General features: G+C 50.1%; 7 protein-coding genes across 7 annotated transcripts; 6 read left to right on the top strand and 1 right to left on the bottom strand.

Annotated features, from left to right (window-relative positions):
* Positions 1-1,006: 1,006 nt before the first annotated feature.
* On the top strand, positions 1,007-3,820 carry Aspvir_005069 (ZZ type zinc finger domain protein; the record flags this gene model as incomplete). The annotated part of the gene is made up of 4 exons (XM_043268288.1): positions 1,007-1,138; positions 1,361-2,198; positions 2,250-2,461; positions 2,519-3,820. The coding sequence occupies 4 exons, from the start codon at positions 1,007-1,009 to the stop codon at positions 3,818-3,820; spliced, it is 2,484 nt and encodes an 827-aa protein (XP_043124223.1).
* Positions 3,821-4,700: 880 nt separating this feature from the next.
* On the top strand, positions 4,701-6,025 carry Aspvir_005068 (uncharacterized protein; the record flags this gene model as incomplete). Its single annotated transcript, XM_043268287.1, has 2 exons — positions 4,701-5,012; positions 5,069-6,025. The coding sequence occupies 2 exons, from the start codon at positions 4,701-4,703 to the stop codon at positions 6,023-6,025; spliced, it is 1,269 nt and encodes a 422-aa protein (XP_043124222.1).
* A 344-nt stretch (positions 6,026-6,369) lies between these two features.
* Positions 6,370-7,545, top strand: Aspvir_005067 (uncharacterized protein; the record flags this gene model as incomplete). The annotated part of the gene is made up of 1 exon (XM_043268286.1): positions 6,370-7,545. One exon carries the CDS (start codon positions 6,370-6,372, stop codon positions 7,543-7,545), a length of 1,176 nt encoding a protein of 391 aa, XP_043124221.1.
* A 523-nt stretch (positions 7,546-8,068) lies between these two features.
* lreA (GATA transcription factor LreA) lies at positions 8,069-10,877 on the bottom strand (the record flags this gene model as incomplete). Its single annotated transcript, XM_043268285.1, has 4 exons — positions 8,069-9,414; positions 9,472-9,910; positions 9,979-10,064; positions 10,136-10,877. 4 exons carry the CDS (start codon positions 10,875-10,877, stop codon positions 8,069-8,071), a joined length of 2,613 nt encoding a protein of 870 aa, XP_043124220.1.
* Positions 10,878-12,243: 1,366 nt separating this feature from the next.
* Positions 12,244-13,489, top strand: Aspvir_005065 (putative RAS small monomeric GTPase; the record flags this gene model as incomplete). Its single annotated transcript, XM_043268284.1, has 3 exons — positions 12,244-12,310; positions 12,669-13,103; positions 13,176-13,489. 3 exons carry the CDS (start codon positions 12,244-12,246, stop codon positions 13,487-13,489), a joined length of 816 nt encoding a protein of 271 aa, XP_043124219.1.
* A 2,958-nt stretch (positions 13,490-16,447) lies between these two features.
* Positions 16,448-17,499, top strand: Aspvir_005064 (Zn(II)2Cys6 transcription factor domain-containing protein; the record flags this gene model as incomplete). The annotated part of the gene is made up of 3 exons (XM_043268283.1): positions 16,448-16,555; positions 16,617-16,714; positions 16,791-17,499. The coding sequence occupies 3 exons, from the start codon at positions 16,448-16,450 to the stop codon at positions 17,497-17,499; spliced, it is 915 nt and encodes a 304-aa protein (XP_043124218.1).
* Positions 17,500-20,222: 2,723 nt separating this feature from the next.
* Aspvir_005063 (aldose epimerase family protein) lies at positions 20,223-21,302 on the top strand (the record flags this gene model as incomplete). Its single annotated transcript, XM_043268282.1, has 2 exons — positions 20,223-20,725; positions 20,804-21,302. 2 exons carry the CDS (start codon positions 20,223-20,225, stop codon positions 21,300-21,302), a joined length of 1,002 nt encoding a protein of 333 aa, XP_043124217.1.

The following is a 21,302-nucleotide window of genomic DNA, read 5'->3' as shown; positions in this document are numbered from 1 at the left end:
CATATTCCTTTGAAAGGCGGACCCTGGAAAACTTCAAATATTTACCTGTTTCCACGCTTTTGACCTGCACGGGTCTCTCGATAATTCCGCTCTTGTCTTCTACCTACATTGTTGTCCGTGGTTTGTTCCGCCGTTCGCTGCGCTCTAGCATTTAGGAATGGTGTTTATACGCTGTGGCGTGGGCTATAAATTCAAATATGAAGGGAAACAACCTGTGCGATCCAGCTTCTTCTCGTCTTCTTTGGCTGTAAAAAGGATCCGATGCGTTGGACAAAGATTATGACTAATCTTAGGAATTGGCGAGATGGGATGGTGTCGTAAGTACATAGTACAGGAGCACGTCGATATCTTCAAATGAGCATCATGCGTTACCCTTAAAAGACAAAGGATTAATTCAAACTGTAAACCCAGAGAGGAGAATGAGTAGGCAAGGATAAATATACAGTAATGATGACGATGATGATGATAATAATACCAATGGGATCTGACGGTGTTACCTGCAAGTATGCGAAGTACCTAAGGTAGTAAGGTAGGGATAGTTACCAATGATAGGTAATAAGGATAACGATGCTCATGAGCTTCACCGCCTCATTCTCCATTGAACTATTGTAATAACTTGTAAGGTAAAGTCTCCCTCCCCAAGAAAGCCGAATGCGGGAGCAGCAGATGACCTTCCTCCTCCGCATCTCTAGACTCTAGTCGACCTCTTAGGTTGTTACGTAGCCCCCCCAGGCAGCCTTCTGCCATACCTTACCTTTACCTCACTTTATTACCTAGCTCCCTCCTCTCTCCTCCCTCTTCTCCCTACCTCTATCTATTCAGTACATCATATCTGACTTCATCCATTGTACTTTTCATCATCTTCATCAATTTCTCAACCTTTTCTTTCATCATATTGCTTCTCACAACCTTCTTTCTTCGATCCCAGCCAGCTCATCTCTTACGTAGGTGACTAGTGCCTTATCTCTAGTTCACCGTCACCTTCGTCCTCTGTCTATCTAACACCATGGCTACCCTCATTCCGCCGGTTCCAGTCGGACCTGCAACCCTAATCACAATCAAAGTGCTCTATAATGACAGTACCCGACGCTTCAAGGTTCCTTTGAGAGAACTGGGTGCTCGGGTTCTTCCCCAGAAGGTATGTAGATGGTCTCCACCCTAGCTAGCTCCGGTCGGAGCTTGAACCTCTCCCCCGTCAACCACCCTCGTGTTCTGCCGACCGCCGCTGGCAAGTTCCCTATCCTGTTCAGCCATGAATTCTTGTCCTAAATACTCTACTTGATATATCTTGAGAATACGCTGAAACGAATCGCTGTCCTATTTTGGTTTTGTATGATGCTAACGAGCTCGCGTGCTCTAGCTCCGTCAACTCATTGGCGTACCAGCGGATAGCAACGTCATCTTTGAACGCTACTCGGACAGCGCCGGTTGCTACGTCCGCTTAGACAGCGAGAACATCGCAGTCTACAAGCAACTCTACCGTGCTGCTAAAGCTAAATTGAAGCTGCGCATCAAAGCGACATTGGTCGATGAGGTGAATGAGCCTGTTTCGCAGCCCTCTCTTGCCGAGAGTGCTCCGGAGGAGCAGGGCCCAGCAAGATACAGCTACCTGGAGACTGTCCTGGGTTCTCCCCCACCTGCCATTGGTGCCGAAGTAGTTCCGTCTGGCACTTCTGGATCGGTGCCTGACCTTTTAGATGCCCACGAGAAACCCGTTTCAGTTGGTCCCCAATCTGTTCAGTGGACAAAAGATAATATCGCACCCGCTCAGCCTTGCTACCGAGACTTTGTCCTAAACACAGATAACGTCGATGTGCCCATCGTCTCGCACAGGTCCCCAACTGGTGTATTCTGTATTGACTGCAACAACTGCGGCCGTTCTATTCCCAACGAACACTACCATTGCAGCATCTGTGAAGACGGTGATTTCGATCTATGCTCTCAATGTGTAAACTCGGGTGTCTCGTGTCAGTCTGAAGATCACTGGTTGATCAAGCGTATTGTCGAAGATGGCATTGTCACTAACAGCACTACTGAACGAGTGGCTCCTCGCAAGGTTGAGGAACCGAGAGAGTCCAAGACGGGGTCTGAAACTCTACCTGAGCTCGCTCCCGAGAAGGTCCCAGAGCCTGCTCCAGCTACAGCTGAAAAGTACTCACTTCAACCTGTGGAGCGGATCTGCAACGCTTGTCTCAAGGGTGAGTTGCCTATTGTCACATGAGGTTTTCGTTGTTGCTCACTCTCGGCAGATTTCGACGAGACCAAGATGGTCACATGCACTGACTGCGAAGACTATGATCTTTGCATGACCTGCCTTCTGAAAGACGCGCACGGCCATCATCCGGCTCATCGCTTCTCACTCCTTCACGACCGAGACTTCTGCCTGAAGAGTCTCGTGCAGTCGCGTTGCAGCCCTGGCCGCCATCACCAGCATGCAGCGATCTGTGACGGTTGTGAAAAGGTATGATTGACCCACTGTTGAATTGAGGTTTCATCGCAGGCTAATATATACTCTCAGCGGATCGTTGGTGTTCGCCACAAATGTCTGACCTGCCCCGACTGGGACTACTGCTCGGAGTGCGTTGGCAACGCCGCGCAAAGTCACCCAGGCCATCGCTTTGCACCCCTTTATGAGGCCATCTCTGAGCCACTACAGCATCATGAGGTTCACTATGGCATCTACTGCGATGGACCATTGTGCAAAGACAGGCCGTTCCCCCGCTACATCACTGGAGTCCGGTACAAGTGCTCTGTGTGCCACGATACTGATTTCTGCGCCAAATGCGAAGCCCTACCAACCAACTCCCATAATCGCACCCACCCATTGCTGATGCTCAAGACACCGGTGCGCGGCGTTACTATCAGCAACTCCGTGACTGAGAACGGGCTTGGTGGGCCTGTCATCCTTGCGGGTGACCAAGTCAAGAGATCTACCTCCGCACAAGCCAATATACCAGCTGAAGCTGAGAAGTCTTCAGAGGCACCACGCAGCGAGGAAGAAGAAGTTGTGAAGCAAAAGGAAATCGTGGAGCCATCTCCAGCAGCGGCCGAAAAGGCGCAATCCAAGGTGTATGAGATGCCAACTACAGATCTGGCTTCCAGCTATCTCGCTTTCTTTTCACGTGACACTGTCCATGACGGCACCGTCATGCCGCCGAACAAGGTATTCCAGCAGACATGGACACTCTACAATCCTGGACCACTTGCATGGCCCACTGGAAGTAGTGTGCGCTTTGTGGGCGGTGATTCCATGTTCAATGTGGATATCAATCGCCCCATGAGTCTTGATGCAGTCTCCGCCGCTATGGAGAGCAACCAGCTCCTCGAACCCTTGGAGCCTGGCCAAAGCGCGGATTTCACTGTGACTCTGAAGGCCCCGAGCCGGGTTGGTACTGCCATCTCGTATTGGCGCTTGAAGCTCACCAACGGCATGCCATTCGGTCATAGACTCTGGTGCGATATTCAGGTACGCGACGACATGATCACGTCCACCAAGCTGGAGCCTGTACAGGAAGCCTCTCGTGGACCCGAGCAACAGGCAGAGGCAGCTCCGGCCGATGACACTGAACGCACGGGAAGTCAAATGATCTTCCCTACCCTGGACAAGGAGTCACCGGTCGGGAGCACCCACCAGGCGATGGTTGCAGCTCCTTTGACAGCCCCTTCCGTGTCCAATCCATCCGAGCAAGATGTCCTTGAGGACGTGGAGAGTTTAACCTTGGATGATGCCAACACCGAGACCGGGTTCCTGACCGATGAAGAGTACGATGTCCTGGATGCCAGCGACCAAGACTACCTGGAAGCCCAATCGCAGGTCTAAAGTCAGTATCTGCAAGCTTTGGGTCTGCCGAGCGAGGCCCTTGTTTTTTTTTTTAACTCGACCACATGGGCGTAATGGGAGGGGACGGCGAAGGATGCAAGGATCGAGCTTCTCATCTCTCTTCCATATAATTGTCAAGAATCACATGCGATGAGGCGATGCTGCAACATTTTTGGGAATTTGATTATTTCAAAATGGCTATTCGAAGAATGAACGGAATGGGACAACTGGGGGTACTCTTCTCACTTGATGTGTTTATCTGTGCTCAGGTTTTTTAACAAGATCATTTCTCCAACTGTCGCCCAAATTGTTGTAGTCATGGAATTCCCTTTCTTTGACACTGGTATTGTGCGATGAACCCTAGATATCAAGAGTGAGAGAATAGTTGTAAGGGAAAGCTGTGCTCGGTTCTGTTCGGCAATTCAACGTTGTCCGGAGAGTCCATGCGCCATAGCTCTAACGAGGATCTTCAGTTTCTTCTCCACTCTCTGATGAAGATCACTGTTGCTCAGTGACTGACTGACCAATCGAAAGACTACAATTGATGGAGCTATCCAAATGCCGCCATGTTAGTGCTTACTAGGTGGGACTATTCACCATCTACGTTAGAATTCTAGTCTAGAACTGCTCCATTCCTTCCCCGCCCTTCGGCCCCTTCCACAGTGAGAACAGGCGGAGCTATCACATAATCACATTCTCAGCTATGCTCTCTTTTCTCCTGCTTCCTTTGTCTCCTTGCATCCTCCTGTTGCATGAAATGCGAGGAAAAGACAGTCGCAAGTTTATAACAATCATCTCGCAGTCTCCGTAGGCCGAAGTCACCGAACCAACAGGCAAACCAGTACGGAGAAAGGCGACAACGAGACCGTGTCGTGACACCATGGCTGGCTTCGTTCATCTTGCTGTTCTTGCCGTCCTGGCTGCGACTCTGTATGGCCCTGTGTATCGGCAGCTCACCATCTTGGGGGTCTTCCGGCATCCGGCGCCTCTGGTGATTGTTGAAGGACGGGGTTACCACAAGATTGCCGATACGATGCAATGCGAGGATCTGCATTACTGGCAGCCTACGAACAAAATATTTACAGCGTGTGAGGATTCGGTCTTGCCACGCTTCAAGTGGTTCCCTCCGTTGGCGAACCTGGAGCCGCCCGCTGTCACATCTACCGGCTCAATTCATGTCATTGATCCCAAGGTACTGCATTCTTACTGTCCAACTGGCTGAGGCTATCTCGTTGACCTGTTGGTTAGACAATGAAGTCAACCCGTCTCGCATTTGAGAACTTCTCAGGTCCGTTCGTGACGCATGGGATCGACGTCATCGAGGACCCGGAGAATCCCAATGCTGTCTATATCTTTGCTGTGAATCATCTGCCGAATCCAGAATTTATACAGGACGGCAAAGATGTTCCCCAGGCGCGATCCCAAGTCGAGCTCTTCCACCATGTTTTGGAATCAAGCACCATTGAACATGTTCGTTCCATTCATCACCCGCTGATCGCTACACCCAACGACATATATGCGGAGAGTCCGAATTCTTTCTACGTGACCAATGATCATTACTATCGCGAGGGATACAAACGCCTGATTGAGGATGCTATCCCGGCAGCCAAGTGGTCGAGCATCACCCAGGTACAGATCCAAGATCTAAAGTCCAAGGACGCAGGCAAAGGTATTGACGCCTCAGTGGCTTTGACTGGGTTACGCAACAATAATGGACTTGGTCATGGTAGATCTAAGGACGAGATGCTCATCGTCAGTTGCATGGGCGGGACTCTGTATCGCGCTCGTCCAAACAGTGGCAACCGCACGATATCTATCTTCGATGAGATTCGTCCAGGCGGCCAAATTGACAATCCCACCTACTACTCGGACCCGTATCGTACTGCTGCAGGCGATGCCAGCGGTTACGTTCTGGCGGGGTTGACACGTCCGATTGATCTATCTAAACATCACGCTGATCCGAACGGTAAAGATGGAGCCATTGTATGGTATGTGCGGCCCAAACCAGGCACGAGTGAGGATAGAGAGAAATCCACGGAATGGGAGTCGCGTGTTGTTTTCGAGGATGATGGTACTCTCATTCGGACTGCTAGCACCGCGCTCTTGGTTCCCAGAGAAACAAACCCTGGGGAGGGAAAGAGAGCATGGCTGTTTGTGACCGGATTCGTCTCAGAGAGCGTTATTGCCGTTGAGGTTGACCTTTGAAGCAAGTCTCTTGTATAGAGAGCATGAAGTCTACCTCAGAATTATCCTACGTGTTGATGCCCAGAATGAGAGCCATAGCTGATATAACATCTCTTTCCCCAGCGATAGGGAACTTTGCAATAGATTCCAAAGCAATGACATGTTCGTAGCCTAGAAAACTATTTCCGACGTGATGATTGAGGCCTTGCAGCCGTGGTGCCTGGACAATATGCTGCTGCCTGAGGCACCCAACTATTTCCACCTGTCAACAATCGCAGCGTCACGTCAGCATCTCACACACGCCAACGCTTCGCCGCTTCCTTCCTCAATCTTGTCAATATGTCTCTAATCTAAGATCTTTAACGATGCCATCGACCTCTTCGACTCGCACAGCCCTGCGAATGCGGGGCAATTGCCCGGCCATCACCGCCATGGCATCATCCCTGGTTCAACATCAGCACCTCCGCTATCAACCTGCCGCCATTCGCAATTGCTATAGCCTTTTGACTCGCGGCTACGCCAGCCCATCATCATCACCGAAATCACATACACGATCCCCATCGTGTGCCCAGCCGGCCTCCCCCATTGTCCCGTCCACCTCCTCAACGGCGACCACTTCTCTCGCCAACGATGTCAACCCTCCGCCGAGCACCCGGCCAGCAGACCTCAACCTTCCAGAGCCTGTGTCCGCGTCGGCCGGACCGGCCGACAAGCTGAAACGCTACGTCGCGCTGGGCCGCGCCTACCTGTCCTTCTACAAGACGGGCCTCAAAAACGTCTACCACAACTACCGCGCCTCGCTCCCCCTCCGCCGCTCACTCGGTCTACCCGCCTACCTGCCCATCTCGCCTCCCCCAGCACCCTCCACCTCCACCACCGACAGCAAGACCACACCTTTCCGTACAGCCGTGCACTCCCAACGCCTCAGCCGCGCCAACTTCCAGCTCGTCCGCCGCGCCGCCTACGACGTCCGCCGCATGATCCCCTTCGGCCTCATCCTGATCGTCTGCGGCGAGTTGACTCCGCTCGCCGTCCTGTTCCTGGGCAACGCCGTCACCCCTTTCACCTGCCGCGTCCCGCAGCAGATCAAGAAGGCCCGGCTGCAGCGCGCGGCCCGGAAACGCGCCGCCCTCGCCGCCCACCAGGCGCAGTCGCGAGGCTCCGTTACGGGCCCCGCGGCCGGCTCGGACGCCGAGCTTGAGCTGTTGGCCCGCGAGTTTGCACACGCCGGTTGGGTCGAGAAGGCCTCGGCCCAGGATATTCTGCAGGCGTGTGCGGCGTTGGGGCTCGTGCGGACGCATACCCGGCCCCCGGCGTTGGTCTCCTGGTTGTATCGGCCGCGACTGCGACGCTATGTGGAGTACCTGGCGCTGGATGATGAGTTGATCCGGCAGGGGGGAGGGGTCCCGGCCATGGAGGCGGCGGAGGTCAGCATTGCGGTCGAGGAGCGAGGGGGCGTGGGCGTTGCGGACGACAAGGAGGGTTGGGAGGCAGAGAGGGAGGAGAGACGGTGGTTGGAACGATGGCTGGAAAGGGCGTAAGGCCCGCAAGTCTATTTATTCATGTAGATTACTTGATAGAAGATCTCTGGCGCATGATATGGACTAGAACCGAAAGATACCTTAGCGGTTCGTGATTACTTGAGAAGGTCACGGATCGAATAACAGGCCCATGATTTTCATGGCTTGATTGTTTCTATGGAAAATACCGTAGGACATAGGTCGTTGTGGCTGGCGTTGCCCTTGAAATGTTGTAACTTTTCAGCTACTTATATTTCTTCCAGCCGGTTCGGCCCGAAAACACGTATATCGTACTATACACTCATCATCAATCATATCGTTATTAAGAGTTCATCTCACTTCGTGCCCAGACCCAGCTAATCCGATCATATGGCCCATGGACGCCTATGCCTGGTGAAAAAACCCCCATCCATTTGTTGAAAGACCATCCGCTTCTAAAATACCGCACGAAAATCAAGAAAACGAAAACCAGACAGAACGCTTGCAATCGAGGTTCGTATAATAAATCGCGTGAAACAAGAACGAACCGTAGTGAGAAGTAAGTCTAGGTGGCCGGGACTTTTTTCTGTATCGCATTGCGGACCTGCTTGGCCCATCGCAGCCCACAGCTGTTGCAAAGATCGCGGTTGCCACTGGGACCTCTACGCCATTCGGGCGTGGTCCGGGTCTGGCACATGGCGCATGTCTTTTCGACGGGGACAATGCTCTGCTTTCTCTTGCGCTTCTTCCTCCGCGCAAGGAGGCGCTGGACCTCGTCGGACAAGGTGCGGTTCTGTTTCTCCAGTTCGCGGAGCTCAGATTGCCAGCTCGAGCCTCGTGCCGTGTTCAACTCGGCGAACAGTATTGGTTCATCAAGAGCCGGCACGTATTGATCACCGGATGGCAATTTGGAACCCACTAGTGCCAACTTGTCGGAAGTCGGTTGGCCTGCCGCAGTGATGTTTCTTCTTCCAGTTACTCCAGTGTTCCCGGAAAGTGTAGCGGTGATATTTGCAGGTACAACCTTATCCGTCCCGAGAGCAGTCTGCGGTGATTTGGGGAAACGCAGCTGGGCGACCAAGAATGAAGGTTTCTCCCCTTCCTTAGTGTCTCCAGGGTACAAGGTGGTTTGGGCCTGCAACATGTGACCCTTTTTGTGCCGGATTTTATGGTTAAAGCTCGTCTGCTGGCCAGTGCGAGCCACCTCCAAAGCCTGTTTTGCATCCAGCCGGGCATCGGCTGGGATCAGGTCCTGAATGCCTTTACCGACCAGATCTTCGGGAACTCGGCCGAGCACTGGTCGAGCCTTCGAGGACATGAAGAGAATGATGCCAGAGATGGAGAGCTTGGCCCACAGATCGTTCTCGGCTAACCGGCCATCTCCAATGTTTGCGAGCTGGTCCAGGTGATAGACGGGGCAGACCCGGCCTGTCATCACCATATATTGCCGGCCGCGGTCGCCAATGTGCCACGAGCCGTGACTTTCAAACCACATGTACCCGCTATACTTTGTCCGGACTCGGTACATGACACTGACCGGGTCAGAGTTGGTGCAGGATCGGAGATCGCGTATGACAGGACCGATATCACTGGGATGGCAGATTGTCGATAGTGTCTTGCCTATCAACTCATTTGGATCGTACTCGAGGACGTTCCGACAAGATGGAGATAGGTACAGCAATTCACTGTCGAAAGAGAGTACATGAATGACATCATCGGCGTTCTCGACTAGAACGCGGTCCACATACTGCTGGTAGGTCTGGTCAGAAGTGTCCAAGTTGTCCAGTATCGTCGAGACCTGGTCGGAACTAAAGTACGTGGCAAAGCCCGGATGCATCCGATGGATGTCCGAGGGCGGCGCCACGTAATTAGGCAGCTGCTTGCGCTGGTAGTTGATCATGTAAGTACCATCTGTCACATTTGGTCAATCTGGGTCATCGACTGCAAACGAGAGCATCTGGAAGATACCTGGATTTCTGCTCGTGACGGCATCGGGCCTCTCCACGAGATCAACCTGGAACCCGACATAGAATCGGTAATCAGGCGAATTCCACCGAACAGGAATCATTGTGATCAGATTCATGAACGGCTGACCGCCCTTTCTGTAGTTAATGATGGTGGCCTGGATTTCTCCACGGTGCTGTATTGTAGACCGCAATCGAAATGCGGTATGTTGATCGACGAACTTCCGGGGCATGCCCTGCTGGACCACACCACTGGGGTCCTGAAGAAAACGGCAATTCTGGCCAACAATCTCTTCCAGAGTGTAACCGGTCAGCCGCACAAAAGCCTCCGATACATAAATGATAGGATGATCCTCCTGGTGGATGTCGCATAATGCAAATGCACATGACAAATCAACAGCGCCGATGTCAATCTTGGGGTCGGGTCTCGAGACAACCTCGGCCTGGCTGAAGTTAGATTGTACACATGGTAGCATTCAAGCCGTCGGATGGCAAGCCGGAATGATCTTACCAATATACTCATCATGTCAATGCCGCTGCTCGAATATATGCTGTTATAAGGAGTGATCTCACCTGTGGTCGCCGACTTGATCGAAGCTGTGAAATCCCATGTCAGTCCACATTCTGTTCATGCGCGACACACGTAACACAGTAAAAAGAAGACGCACTTTTCATGGGCGATGGCCTCTTGGGCTGAATGTAACGGTGAGAAGAAACCTGTGTTGTAGGGGCTTGAAGATGCTGGCGTCGCCTGTGCGGTAACTGCTGGCTTCGTGAAGAATCGGTCGATTTCGAAGCGTTGGTTGATCTGCGGACCATGGACGTGGCTTGGGCCATGCTGGTGGTTTCTTTCGCATCAACCGAGGATGTCCAGTAAGAGTTTCTGCTCGATGGATGCGCTTGCACGGTAGCAGAATAGGATGCAGTTGGGTCTAGGCTCAGGGTCTGGTTCTGGAAGGAAGGAAGCTGATGCATCGGCTGCCCATTGAATGTCTGTTCAAACATCAAGGCGGGTGGTTGGTATACGGAAGAGGGGTCGTAGGCAAATGCACTTGCTGTGTCCAGTGCCATGGGCAAGGAGTTCCCCATGCCGGAGAGCGGGTCATACACGAACAATGCATTGGACAGATGGTCAGCTAACGGCGCAGGGGCCGCGGGCAGTCGGGGCGAGGTAGAAGGGAGCAGCTCGTCGGCCGACATGCTGCTCAACAGCATACCTGATCCATGAGATTCGGAGAAAGCGAAGTCCCCCATTAGGAGTGGATCCAAAGGCGCAAATGTCATCATCATCTCGGCGTTGCTAGAGTCAAGGGCGGGATGAGAGGTGCTGGACTGGCTACCCGAGGTCGAGGGAGCCATGGGGAATGGAATATCGCCGTAGTACTCGCCATTATTGAAGTTGTTGGCCATCTCAAGAGATAAGTCGACGTTCGATCGATTCGATGGGAGGTTGTTCTCGCCAATAAGCGGATCCCATCTACACAGCGAGGACGCCTCGAAAACTAGCCCACGATAGTAGACATTCCTCCAAGGGCCAATGATTGGTAGCCCTGTAAGCGAATCCAGAAGTTCTGTCTGAATCAAGCAGCAGAAAGTCCGGATTTATAGACGATGTACAGACTGGAGGTGCATCTGTGGAGTTGCTGGGAATCTGGGAGTATATTAGTTCCTTTGTGCACTAAAAGAAGCAAAGCGGAGTCCCATGATAATAACAAGAATCATCCAAGGGAATTGAAGAAGGTTCACCTTGAAGATCACAACAGGAGAATTGGCTATACAACAGTAACCGCACAGAACAGAGGATGAGCAGAGGAAAGATATGCGGAGTACCTATAAGGTACCCAAGAGATGAAGCGATGAAGCGACCGTCCAGACGAAATGCTCAGCGCTGGATGGACGGATGTAGATTCCGTAGTTTTCATCGAATACGACTGAGGGGCGAGTACATATGTTGAGGCAGTAGATAGAGGATTCATTCTGTTTCTGTGAACAGAATAACTGCAGACTGCCAATAAGCAGAGACACGGAGACATTGAACTCAATTGATCAACTTGACGTATCGAACTCGGGTGTGACAGATCAGTTGAGGAGGCAAAAGGGGCTCGTGGAGGCAAAATATCATGTACCTCGATAATATTCCAAAAGGAAAAACGACGAGTCCCCAGAGCTTCAGGGACCGGTTGAGGTTGAAGTTACCGAGAGGATGTAATACTTGTGAAGAGCTTAATCCTTGATTGAGGCTTTACTACATACAGTTTCTCTGTCCTCTGTATCTACCGGTACATCTCGACCTTGCTGCAAGTGGAAGTAAACATGTCCTATCAGAAGTAACATCCCCAGATTATCCATGTCATCTTATTGAGTAGACTACTATTCTCCCCATACTTACCTTCCTATATAAGCATATCCTTTGTATGATCCCTGATAAGATAAGTGGAAATTGCAGATGGGCATCAAACACCGAAAGGGGAGCTTTGGCGTCGCGCCGTCTCTGGCGGCGTCTCTCCTTTTGATCGCTCGTCTCAGGAGTCGAGGTCCAAGTCGTTTCTTAGGCATATTGCAACAGAAGAAGAAGCTTCAATGTGAATATTCACTCAGTTTTGGCTCTCCTGCTCAATCATCAATCCATAGAGATTGCGATTCTACCTACCTACCTACCTACCTCCTCGTTTTGCTCGTCACCTAGTCGGCCTTTTCTCAAAATTCTTGATGTATCACGCAAAATAAACATCTCCTCTACTGACAGCTAAAAATTCAGCATCCATTTCGGTATACAATGCAAGACACAATGGAAGACGAGCCAGACAAAATCTCCATTACAATTTGCGGCGATGGTGGCTGCGGTATGTTTTTCCGCTTTTTGCCAGTGAAGATTTCCAAGACTTCGCAATCCTCTCGCGCTGGACAGGGAGAGGGATAGCTTCCACTACCGAGAAAGAGTGACACTGATCTGTCGTGGTTGACAGGTAAATCGTCCATCACTTTGCGACTGGTGCGGAGCCAATGGGTCAACGAGTGAGTATCCCCCTTGAAACAAATCGGAACGTGCGAGACAAAAATGACTGACATATCGCGACAACCTTAAAAAGATATGACCCTACCATCGGTAAAGCAGTACCCGTACCCTGACTTCAATTCTTCTTCCGTCGTCGACGCGTGATCTTCTCTAACGCCCATCTTGATTCCTCGGAGGACTAATAGAAGATTCTTATTCGGTAACACGCCTGATCGATGGCATTCCCTATTTCTTATCCATCACCGATACTGCCGGCCAGGAGGAGTATAGAGGGCTGTTTGCGCTGTCCAACCTGAGGTCGGACGCGTTTCTGCTCGTCTACGACATCACCAGTGCATCGAGCCTGAGCGCATTGGATTACTTCATGGGTCTGATTGATATCGAGGCAGAGCAACGTGCGGAAGACAATGCTCGCTTATTGAAGGAACTCGGGGACAGCGCACGCGGCGTGGAAGTCGGCATGCCTCCTCCGGTCAAGATCGTCGCTGGCAACAAGTGCGACCTCAAGGAAAATCGCGTCATCCCTGCTAGGGAGGGACTGGAATATGCCCGCAAGCATGGTTGTGGGTTCATGGAGACAAGCGCGAGAGATATGGTGAACATTGAAGAGACATTTGCCCGTATGTAACACCTCCTCTGGCAGTATCAAGGCTGCCCATGTGAGACGGCCTATTGATCTGACGCCATTGCAGTCATCGTCCGTCGTGTTATCGAAGCTCGTCGACTACATTACCAGCAGAACCAGGCGACGGCGAATCCTGGCCAGGCCACAGCGTCTGCGACTACGCAACAACCTGCCGAGCAGACGACCGATGAGACCATCGCCGCTAAGCCATCCAAAGATGCGAGATCCCCGTTCAGCCGTCTGTCAATCTTCGGAACCAAGAGCAGTAAGCGTGCTGCACCCAAGCCGGAAGATCAGAATGGCGAGTCCAAAGGCGAAGCGGTGGTATCGAAAGGGGAGCCCGACAAACCAAGTATATGGAGACGCCTGCTTTGCTGCTGATTTGACATAATTATCCGTTCGATTGTATCATTCCTTTATCTCTTTTCTTATCTTCTGTTTTTTCTTTATACCCCGGTCATCCGCCTGTCGACCGGCGATGCTTTTCCATTCTTGATCATGTATTCGTGATAAATTCCTTGGACATCCGTATTCCCACCATTTCTTTGCGCTTTTGTACAGTGTTGATAGGCCAGATGGACTCGATGTGTGTGCCAACGCAGCATCAATCACGAAAGAATGAAGTCAGTCATCAATCGACCAACCTCGGCATAAGCAGGGGTAACCGAGCATATTTGCTGGAGTCAAGCTTATTTCCTGTGCAACTGTCACGCAACTCGAGCGATTTCTAACCCGGTGGGTCAACGGCTTGTGGTTCCGATCAATATAAGGCTACCTACCTACACCCAACTGAGACCTTGAGTCTGGCCAATCCAATGGTGGACTTTCATCATCTATCTGACATCAACGTTCGATAAGATAAGCGTAAATTCAGGATAATTGATCGTCCTAGGCCAGGGAGATATCATGTGGCAATTGAAAATAACAGGATATGCAAATAGTGTGAGACATTAAAAAAGATGTCCGAATCATCGATCATCACTGAGATTGCAAACTGAAACTCTATGTCAGGGATATCCTGGACATGTGGCGCAAACATGAAGTCAGCATTCGGCATTCAGCACTCAGCCCTCAGTACCTCTCTAGGTAAAGGTAAAGAAGAAGTCGACTCTGATCAATGGGTCTTCAATTGGCTGTTCCCAGATTGCAAGGAGGTTCTAGGTTGGTCCTCCGCGGAGTCAAAATACCGAAACACTGTAAGGGGCATTGGCGAATCATCAACAGCAGTCATGACATGATCAGCGATTTGCATCCATGATGTTAACGTCATTGACTGGAGATAACACTAAGGCGGCTTTGATTTCCGCGAGAACGGACTAGATGGGCAATAGAACGATAGAACATATATCATGTTTAGGTAGAGGTCAAGCTAGAAGACACCTCGGCGAATAGCTCTCGGTGTCGTGTATTATCTTTACCCCGTACCTTAGTATCATAAGGCAGGGGAAGCAGACCATGTCCTGAAATTGTGCTCGCAATGAAGTACATACTACGGATTATTTACTCCGTACAGGTATTAGAGCCGGTCTGCCGCTAAGCTTTTAATGAGGAGTATCTGCATATCCAGAAGAGAGCTCATGACCTCGAACCGATGATTCAGCGGAAGACGCATAACTACTCCGTATAGTTGGTTGGTTTACTACTACTATGCTGATCGCTGAAGCAGTTGAGAGTGAGTTGTCCGGGTGAGAGAAGAAACGATCGGCAGCCATGTGCCGAGAAGAAGACTCGAGAATAAGAACTGGCTTTATGAACACCTTTATGATAGTAATGCCATAATTATGCGTCTACGCCGAACTATTCTGCTTGATGGGTCCAGTATGCTGTAATGTTGATACAAGAGCGCTTGATGTACCTGAAGGAGTGTGATCATGACAGAGTGAGGCATCATCAGGATCGGAGAATTGATCCTGTGTTTTCTACCTCGAGAGTCAATATATCTATTCTAACAGATGGTTCTGCATTTCTCCGTATTATTGTTATCTGATGGTAGAGCTGATGATCAACCAGACCCGGATATACGGAATTGCTTTTACTGCATCTTCCGAAAACTTTGTCAGACTGCTACTGAGAAAGTAAAAAAAGAAAAATAAAGAAAATAAAGAAAAGAAAATAAAAATGCAGAGACGAGCAAATGCCTGTAAGAGGAAATTTGAAATCAAGGAAACATTTGGCCGGGACATCTCCGAGGCCCGTTTCAAGTCTCCGGTTCCGAATACTGTATCATAAACGGACACCAGCTGTTCTGTACCCGAATTTCCTGCGGTGTAAGGTAAAGTATCTCAGCATCTACCTTTGACACATTCTGTATTCCTCTCAAAGATTCCATAATGTGATTTGGTCATTTTGATGAAGTACAGAATAGCTTTAGTTATTCCATTTATTTTGATGCCTGGGAAAAATATCAATACTAAAGTAAGTGTGAATAGATCATACCTCCACATTGATGAACAGCTACTCGTAAGGTATTGTACTCTGTACGGAGTATGATACACCAGGTCACTGCCTCGTATTACCATGTACTGCAAAGTCTAAGGATCATCGAACACAGCTAGCCTAGATCCATATTTCCTCTTTGGGCCTACTGGGCCCTGCTGGGTCTCTTGGAGTCTTGGGCGCTGCGTCAAGTAGAACGGATACACTACTGCCTTGCCTTGCCTTGCTGTAGATGTTCGACGCAGCTTCGGGATGGTTATTGCCAATTGGTACTTTCGAAGCTAATCACAAAGAGTAAATATTACTCATTCCCTTAGAAATTTCGAATAATCAAGAAATATCTCAAGTATTAATCATAATCTTCCCAATAATAATAATCATCACCTCAGAATCTAGTTAAAAAGCTGTCGGTCCTCCCTCCTTCATAGCTCCTCTGCTCTATTAGTATACTACTACTACTACTACTACCTTACCCTACTTACTACTACTTTACCTTGGATCAGTGGATAACTACCTATAACCAGCAGCTCCAGACCCTTTTGTTATATAATCCACTGTCTTTCTTATCGCTGCAACCTTTGCTGGCACTTCCTTGGGTCCATCCAGTTCTGTCCGACCCTCCATTACATCTTCATTCCTCTGTCGGCTGTTGGGACTGGCTCGTGAGCTCATCTATTCTCCGTTTACTTAAGCTCTTTACCCCCACCATTCGACCAGTCCGTCATATCATTGACCGATCTTACCGTCCATCGACCTTCAACAACCATTGCTGTTGTTTTACCCCCGGAAGTAGGGGTCTAAAATAGCCGGATATAGTTTTCGTTCGGCGTTGCACTACAATCGCACGCGCCTTCGTTGGTGTCAACGGCATCTTACTTTAGTTGATACTTCCTATACCACATAATGACGGCACGTCAATCGTCACCCACATCGGACCACTCACATTCGGACAGCAATGTTCGCAAGAGGGTGTGTAAGGCGTGCGATCGATGTAGATTGAAGAAATCAAAGGTAAGCAGGCCACGGTCCAGAAGCAAGCATCAGCGCGCTCTGAGGCGCTGACCCAGTGCAGTGTGACGGTGCCAATCCATGTGGACGGTGTAGGGCAGACAATGCCATCTGCGTCTTTGGCGAGAGGAAGAAGGCTCATGATAAAGTGTACCCCAAGGGGTGAGCTTGCACCTTTGGCAACTTGCATGCGGGGAGGGTCGAACATTAACAATGCTAATGTATGTCTTGCTTACAGGTACGTTGAGATGTTGGAGCAGCAACAGGCTTGGCTGGTGTATGGTCTTCAGGAACTATATCGACGCTCCAGCGAGCGTGAAGGCTGGCCGGGAGAGCCGTTGAAATGCGAAGCAAACGGCCACCCTCTGACGCATGATCTACTCACACGGCTTGGCGCTCTCGATCAAACTAAAGGCGAACGCTTCGAGGAGAACACCGAGGTCATGCAGCAGGAATTGTGGAAGCAGAATGCCGGCCACATGCAACGGCAAGATTCATCAGATGGCAGTTCCGAGAGTGCGCAATCGCCCATCACAACATCGCGCTTTGCAGACGCCTTCTCACGACATCAACTTCCTCCCACGCCTCCAAATCTCAGCCCAGCATCGCGTACCCAGGCACCGACGATCAAGCCTGAACCCCAGATGGCTCCCCACAATCCGGCATACATTGCCCCCTTGTCGATGCAGGGGGTAGTAAATCCCATCGCCTTGCAAGGTCCACCGCAGTGGCCTAACAGCAGCTTCGGAACCTTTGACGACATGGACATGATGGGGCCTTCCGACTTTACCAGTCTTTCATTCGATGATCAGTTATCATCACCGATGTTCAACCGGCAGATTCCAATAAACTGCGTGACATCGGCCTCGTTCATGGATACGAAGAGTGACTACGAGGATTTCAATCAATTTCTGAATCCGAATCCGACAGAGATAACGTCCATCTAGTGGGCCATCTCCGCATATTGTACAGTTTTCTTCTCTTCATTTCATTTCCAGTCTACGTCATGTCTACTGTGGGAGGTCTTTTTTTCAGAGCTCACTATTTGGTAGCCCAATGGTGCTTGGCGTTGGGTATAAAACAACAGGAGGTCTTGGATAATGGAACCATTAATGGAGGCGTTTGAAGATCTTCCTTTCTCATTTTTCACTTTGACGTGCATATCATGTTTGTTCATTTGTTTCGGTGTCTGACTCAGGCTTTCCATGCCTGACAGTGTTACACCATAGTGAGCAAATCAAACTTTGATACAACAATGATCACTCCTCTCAACATCGCCGACCCCCTTTTTTTGGCTCATATAAGGCTCATCATTAGATCATGGATCATGGTTGAATGATTGGACGACGATGCAGATCAGGAACTGAAAGTGCGGAGTGACGTTGAGACATGCTTGACTAATACCAGGCTGAGAATTACGTCATGCACCGCCGCATACGGGGACTCTTTATATCCGTTCGGCGAACTCAAACAGTAAGGTAGTTCTTGGTAAGCTGGAGGGTTCATGAGCCATCTGTTTTTCTTGGCTGAGCAATTAAAGCGTGCATTTGCAGCTTTTTCCGAGATCAGAGTTCATCGGCGTCTTCGTGACTGTTTTTGAAGGTTCAAGGATTGAAATTCAGGGTTTCGTAGCTTGTACGCAATTCTGTCTCTTCTTCTTGGTTATCTATACATAATGGTTCCATTTACAATACAGAAATCATGGTTCACAATAGTTGATCCGCGAGTCAGTCTTGCCATGTTCCAAAGGATGATTATGGTTTCATTTAAAGATCGGTTGTCAAGACTCAAGACAAAAGAAAAGGGAAAGAAAAAAGAAAGAGGGAAATGGAGGGTCCAAGATTCCCCACCGTGAAAAAGTTCCATTTGACTCCCAATCAAGACAAACTGGTCAGCCCGAACCCAGCCTCACAGTCCCAGTCCGCTTTATGATTACTATTCCATTTGCTTGGACTTTGGACTTAGACTCAGGTGGCTGGAGCCAAAGTATTCAGAAGAAGTAAAAAACGTCCGAGATGCCGACATGCCGACCCAGCTTTTTAGAGTTGGTGGCTCGTTCCCAGTTCCCGATCTCCCATCGGAATTTGGCACCTGTTTTAGGAATCTTGACTCTATCAGTCCACATGCACAAATTTTTACTTGCTAGTGGATAGGCTACTGCGTAGAGGACTCTTTCCTCCGTAAGACGGCGAAATGCTGGGATGGATAGGTCAGCCATTTTCTTGTTCTCCTGTATCTACCGGTGAAAAGCTGCAGTCTCCACGACGCCCGAGGTCCTGTGTAGTCGTGCAGTCTGCTGTCACGACAGATGCAAGGAATATCACTAATATCACTATGTGATCATGCTGTTGATATCATATTGACATCGAGACAGCACACTGAGACAAAGTACTGATATTCTCATAGTGCATTGACCGCGAATAGTGGGTTCTTGTCCATCGCTGGATCGTGGAAATTGGGACAGGTACCATCAGTCTATTGCACATCTTCTCCGTCCGTTACTGGCTTTGCTTTGTAATGGAGCCTCAGCTCGCAATGACACTAATTAGTCACGGTGCTTTACAAAGACTCTCGTAGTACCTTGTAGAGCAAACAGATCGATACAGTAGTTAGCCATACAGCTAGCCACTTTTACTCAATCATCCCCCCCATCCATGCGAGAGAGACTCATGGATTCGAAAAACTTAAGTGCAGCTTCTCGGATTCGGTCATCATCATTTCAGCTTCGGAGTCTAGGCCATGCATTCCGCAGGACGGCGGAGTATCTATGCATCTAGGTACTATTATTGGCTTATTTTCTCCCAAGCTGACAGGTTCGGATTTCGGAAGTTCGGGGTAGACGCTCTCCGTGATCGCCGACCCGTGCTGATGCTTGAATGCTTCACTTGCACCAACAGCATGACTACGAAGAATAGAGACTAGATGATAGATACCACGTCTGTCGACTGTGTCAGCTGCTCAAGTACTTCTTAGACATTAGATAGCTTGATTCTTACAAGTGTAACGGCCGGCATTCTCGAGAGGTCAATTGTAGGGTAAGATAGGGGAAGATTATATAAAGGCACTGCGCATATACCACCAAATGCTCTTTTAATGAGGATGAGGCTCGGACAGACTGTTTGAGGCTCATAAAGAATGTCCAAGCGGGGGCGGCTCTTTATATATAAACTTGTCTGACTCTGACGAGGTCTATGCTCCGTGCTGTACATCAGTGTCATCATCTCATGCGGAAGAGTTCAAACTCAGAATAGAATGTATATTCTGCCTCAGGCACCAACACGCCGGAAATCTACCGGATTAGGCAGAGTTCAACATCTTTAGCCTAAAGCTGCCCCTCGCTCATCAACAAACTTATTCCTCCAATATTAACCCTTTATTCGTCAATTCGCGGCTTGCAATGGGTACTATGACTATTTAGCCGTCGAAAAATGAGGACAACTAGACAACTAGACACCAAAGATGATGAACCAGCCTGTGCTTCATCTCAATTCAGGCTCCGGTGCTTTTTCCCGTCCTCCCACTCTGATCGGCGTGTTGCGGGGTTACGTAGTTACTCCATATCAACTCGCTTTTCTGCAACCACTATCATATCCAAATTGAAAACTTAACCTCATTATTGTCCATTTCCAAGCAGTGACAGGATCCTAAGCAGGACAGGAAGACGAGCATCATGTCTGAAGAATCTGGATTCAAATTTCTGCCTCTCGGAGCCATCATTCAGGAATTCCGCGTCGGAGGGAAGAACCTCGTTCTTGGTTTCAACACTCAGGACCAATATGATAAATACAACTCGCCTCACTTTGGCGCAACAATAGGTCGCGTGGCCAACAGAATCAAGGATGCCGTCATCCACAACCTGAATGGTCGGGACTACACCTTGGCCAAAAACAACGGGCCCAACTCACTACATGGCGGGGAGAAAGGCTGGGGCAAGTGCGTCTTTGACGGCCCTCAGACCGTGAAGCGCGATGGCAAGGATGCCCTACTGTTCAAGTACCTCAGCAAGGACGGCGAGGAAGGCTTCCCCGGCACAGTGGAAGTGCGAGTCTGGTACACGGCCAGCAACGAGGATGGCGACAGTCCCAGCTCCAAGACAGTCCTAACTACCGAGTATGAGGTTGAGTTTGTGGGGAACGAGTGTGAGGAGACGGTTGTCAACATGACCAACCATAGGTAAGTTTGCAGTTGCACGCCGTGAACAGGAGGATTCTATCATAGCGCAATAGTTGATAATATTTGTGTCGGGCGTAGTTATTTCAACCTCGGCAACGGTCCTACCATCGAAGGCACCAAGGCCCAATTGTCCACCGCCGACTACCTGCCCGTCGACTCCACCGGTATCCCGCTTGGCAACATCGACAAATTCCCTCTGGACGTATCCAAGCCCTTCGTCCTCGGCGCGGCCGACCCTGACATAGACGATGTGTTCCTGATGGAGACTGATCCCTCCAAGGTCGTTTTGGATACGCGCAGTCAGCCCTTAAAATTGCTGGCGCAGTTCAGCCACCCGGACACAGGTCTGCACCTGGAGGTACACAGCACCGAGCCCGCGTTCCAGTTCTACACGGGCAAATACATCAACGTGCCCGCAATGGACGGACTGCCACAGCGCGTGGCTAGAGCCGGCTTCTGCGTGGAACCCAGCCGATATGTCAATGCGCCCAACGAGCCGGCATGGCGGCCGATGGTGCTTTTGAAAAAGGGACAGATTTTCGGATGCAAGACCGTGTACAAGGCCTGGAAGGCATGA

This window comes from Aspergillus viridinutans, assembly GCF_018404265.1.
Source record: "Aspergillus viridinutans IFM 47045 DNA, scaffold_3, whole genome shotgun sequence".
In the NCBI taxonomy this organism is placed as follows: domain Eukaryota; kingdom Fungi; phylum Ascomycota; class Eurotiomycetes; order Eurotiales; family Aspergillaceae; genus Aspergillus; species Aspergillus viridinutans.
Note: the sequence above shows the minus strand (reverse complement) of the source record. Positions and strands in the feature narration are given on the sequence as shown.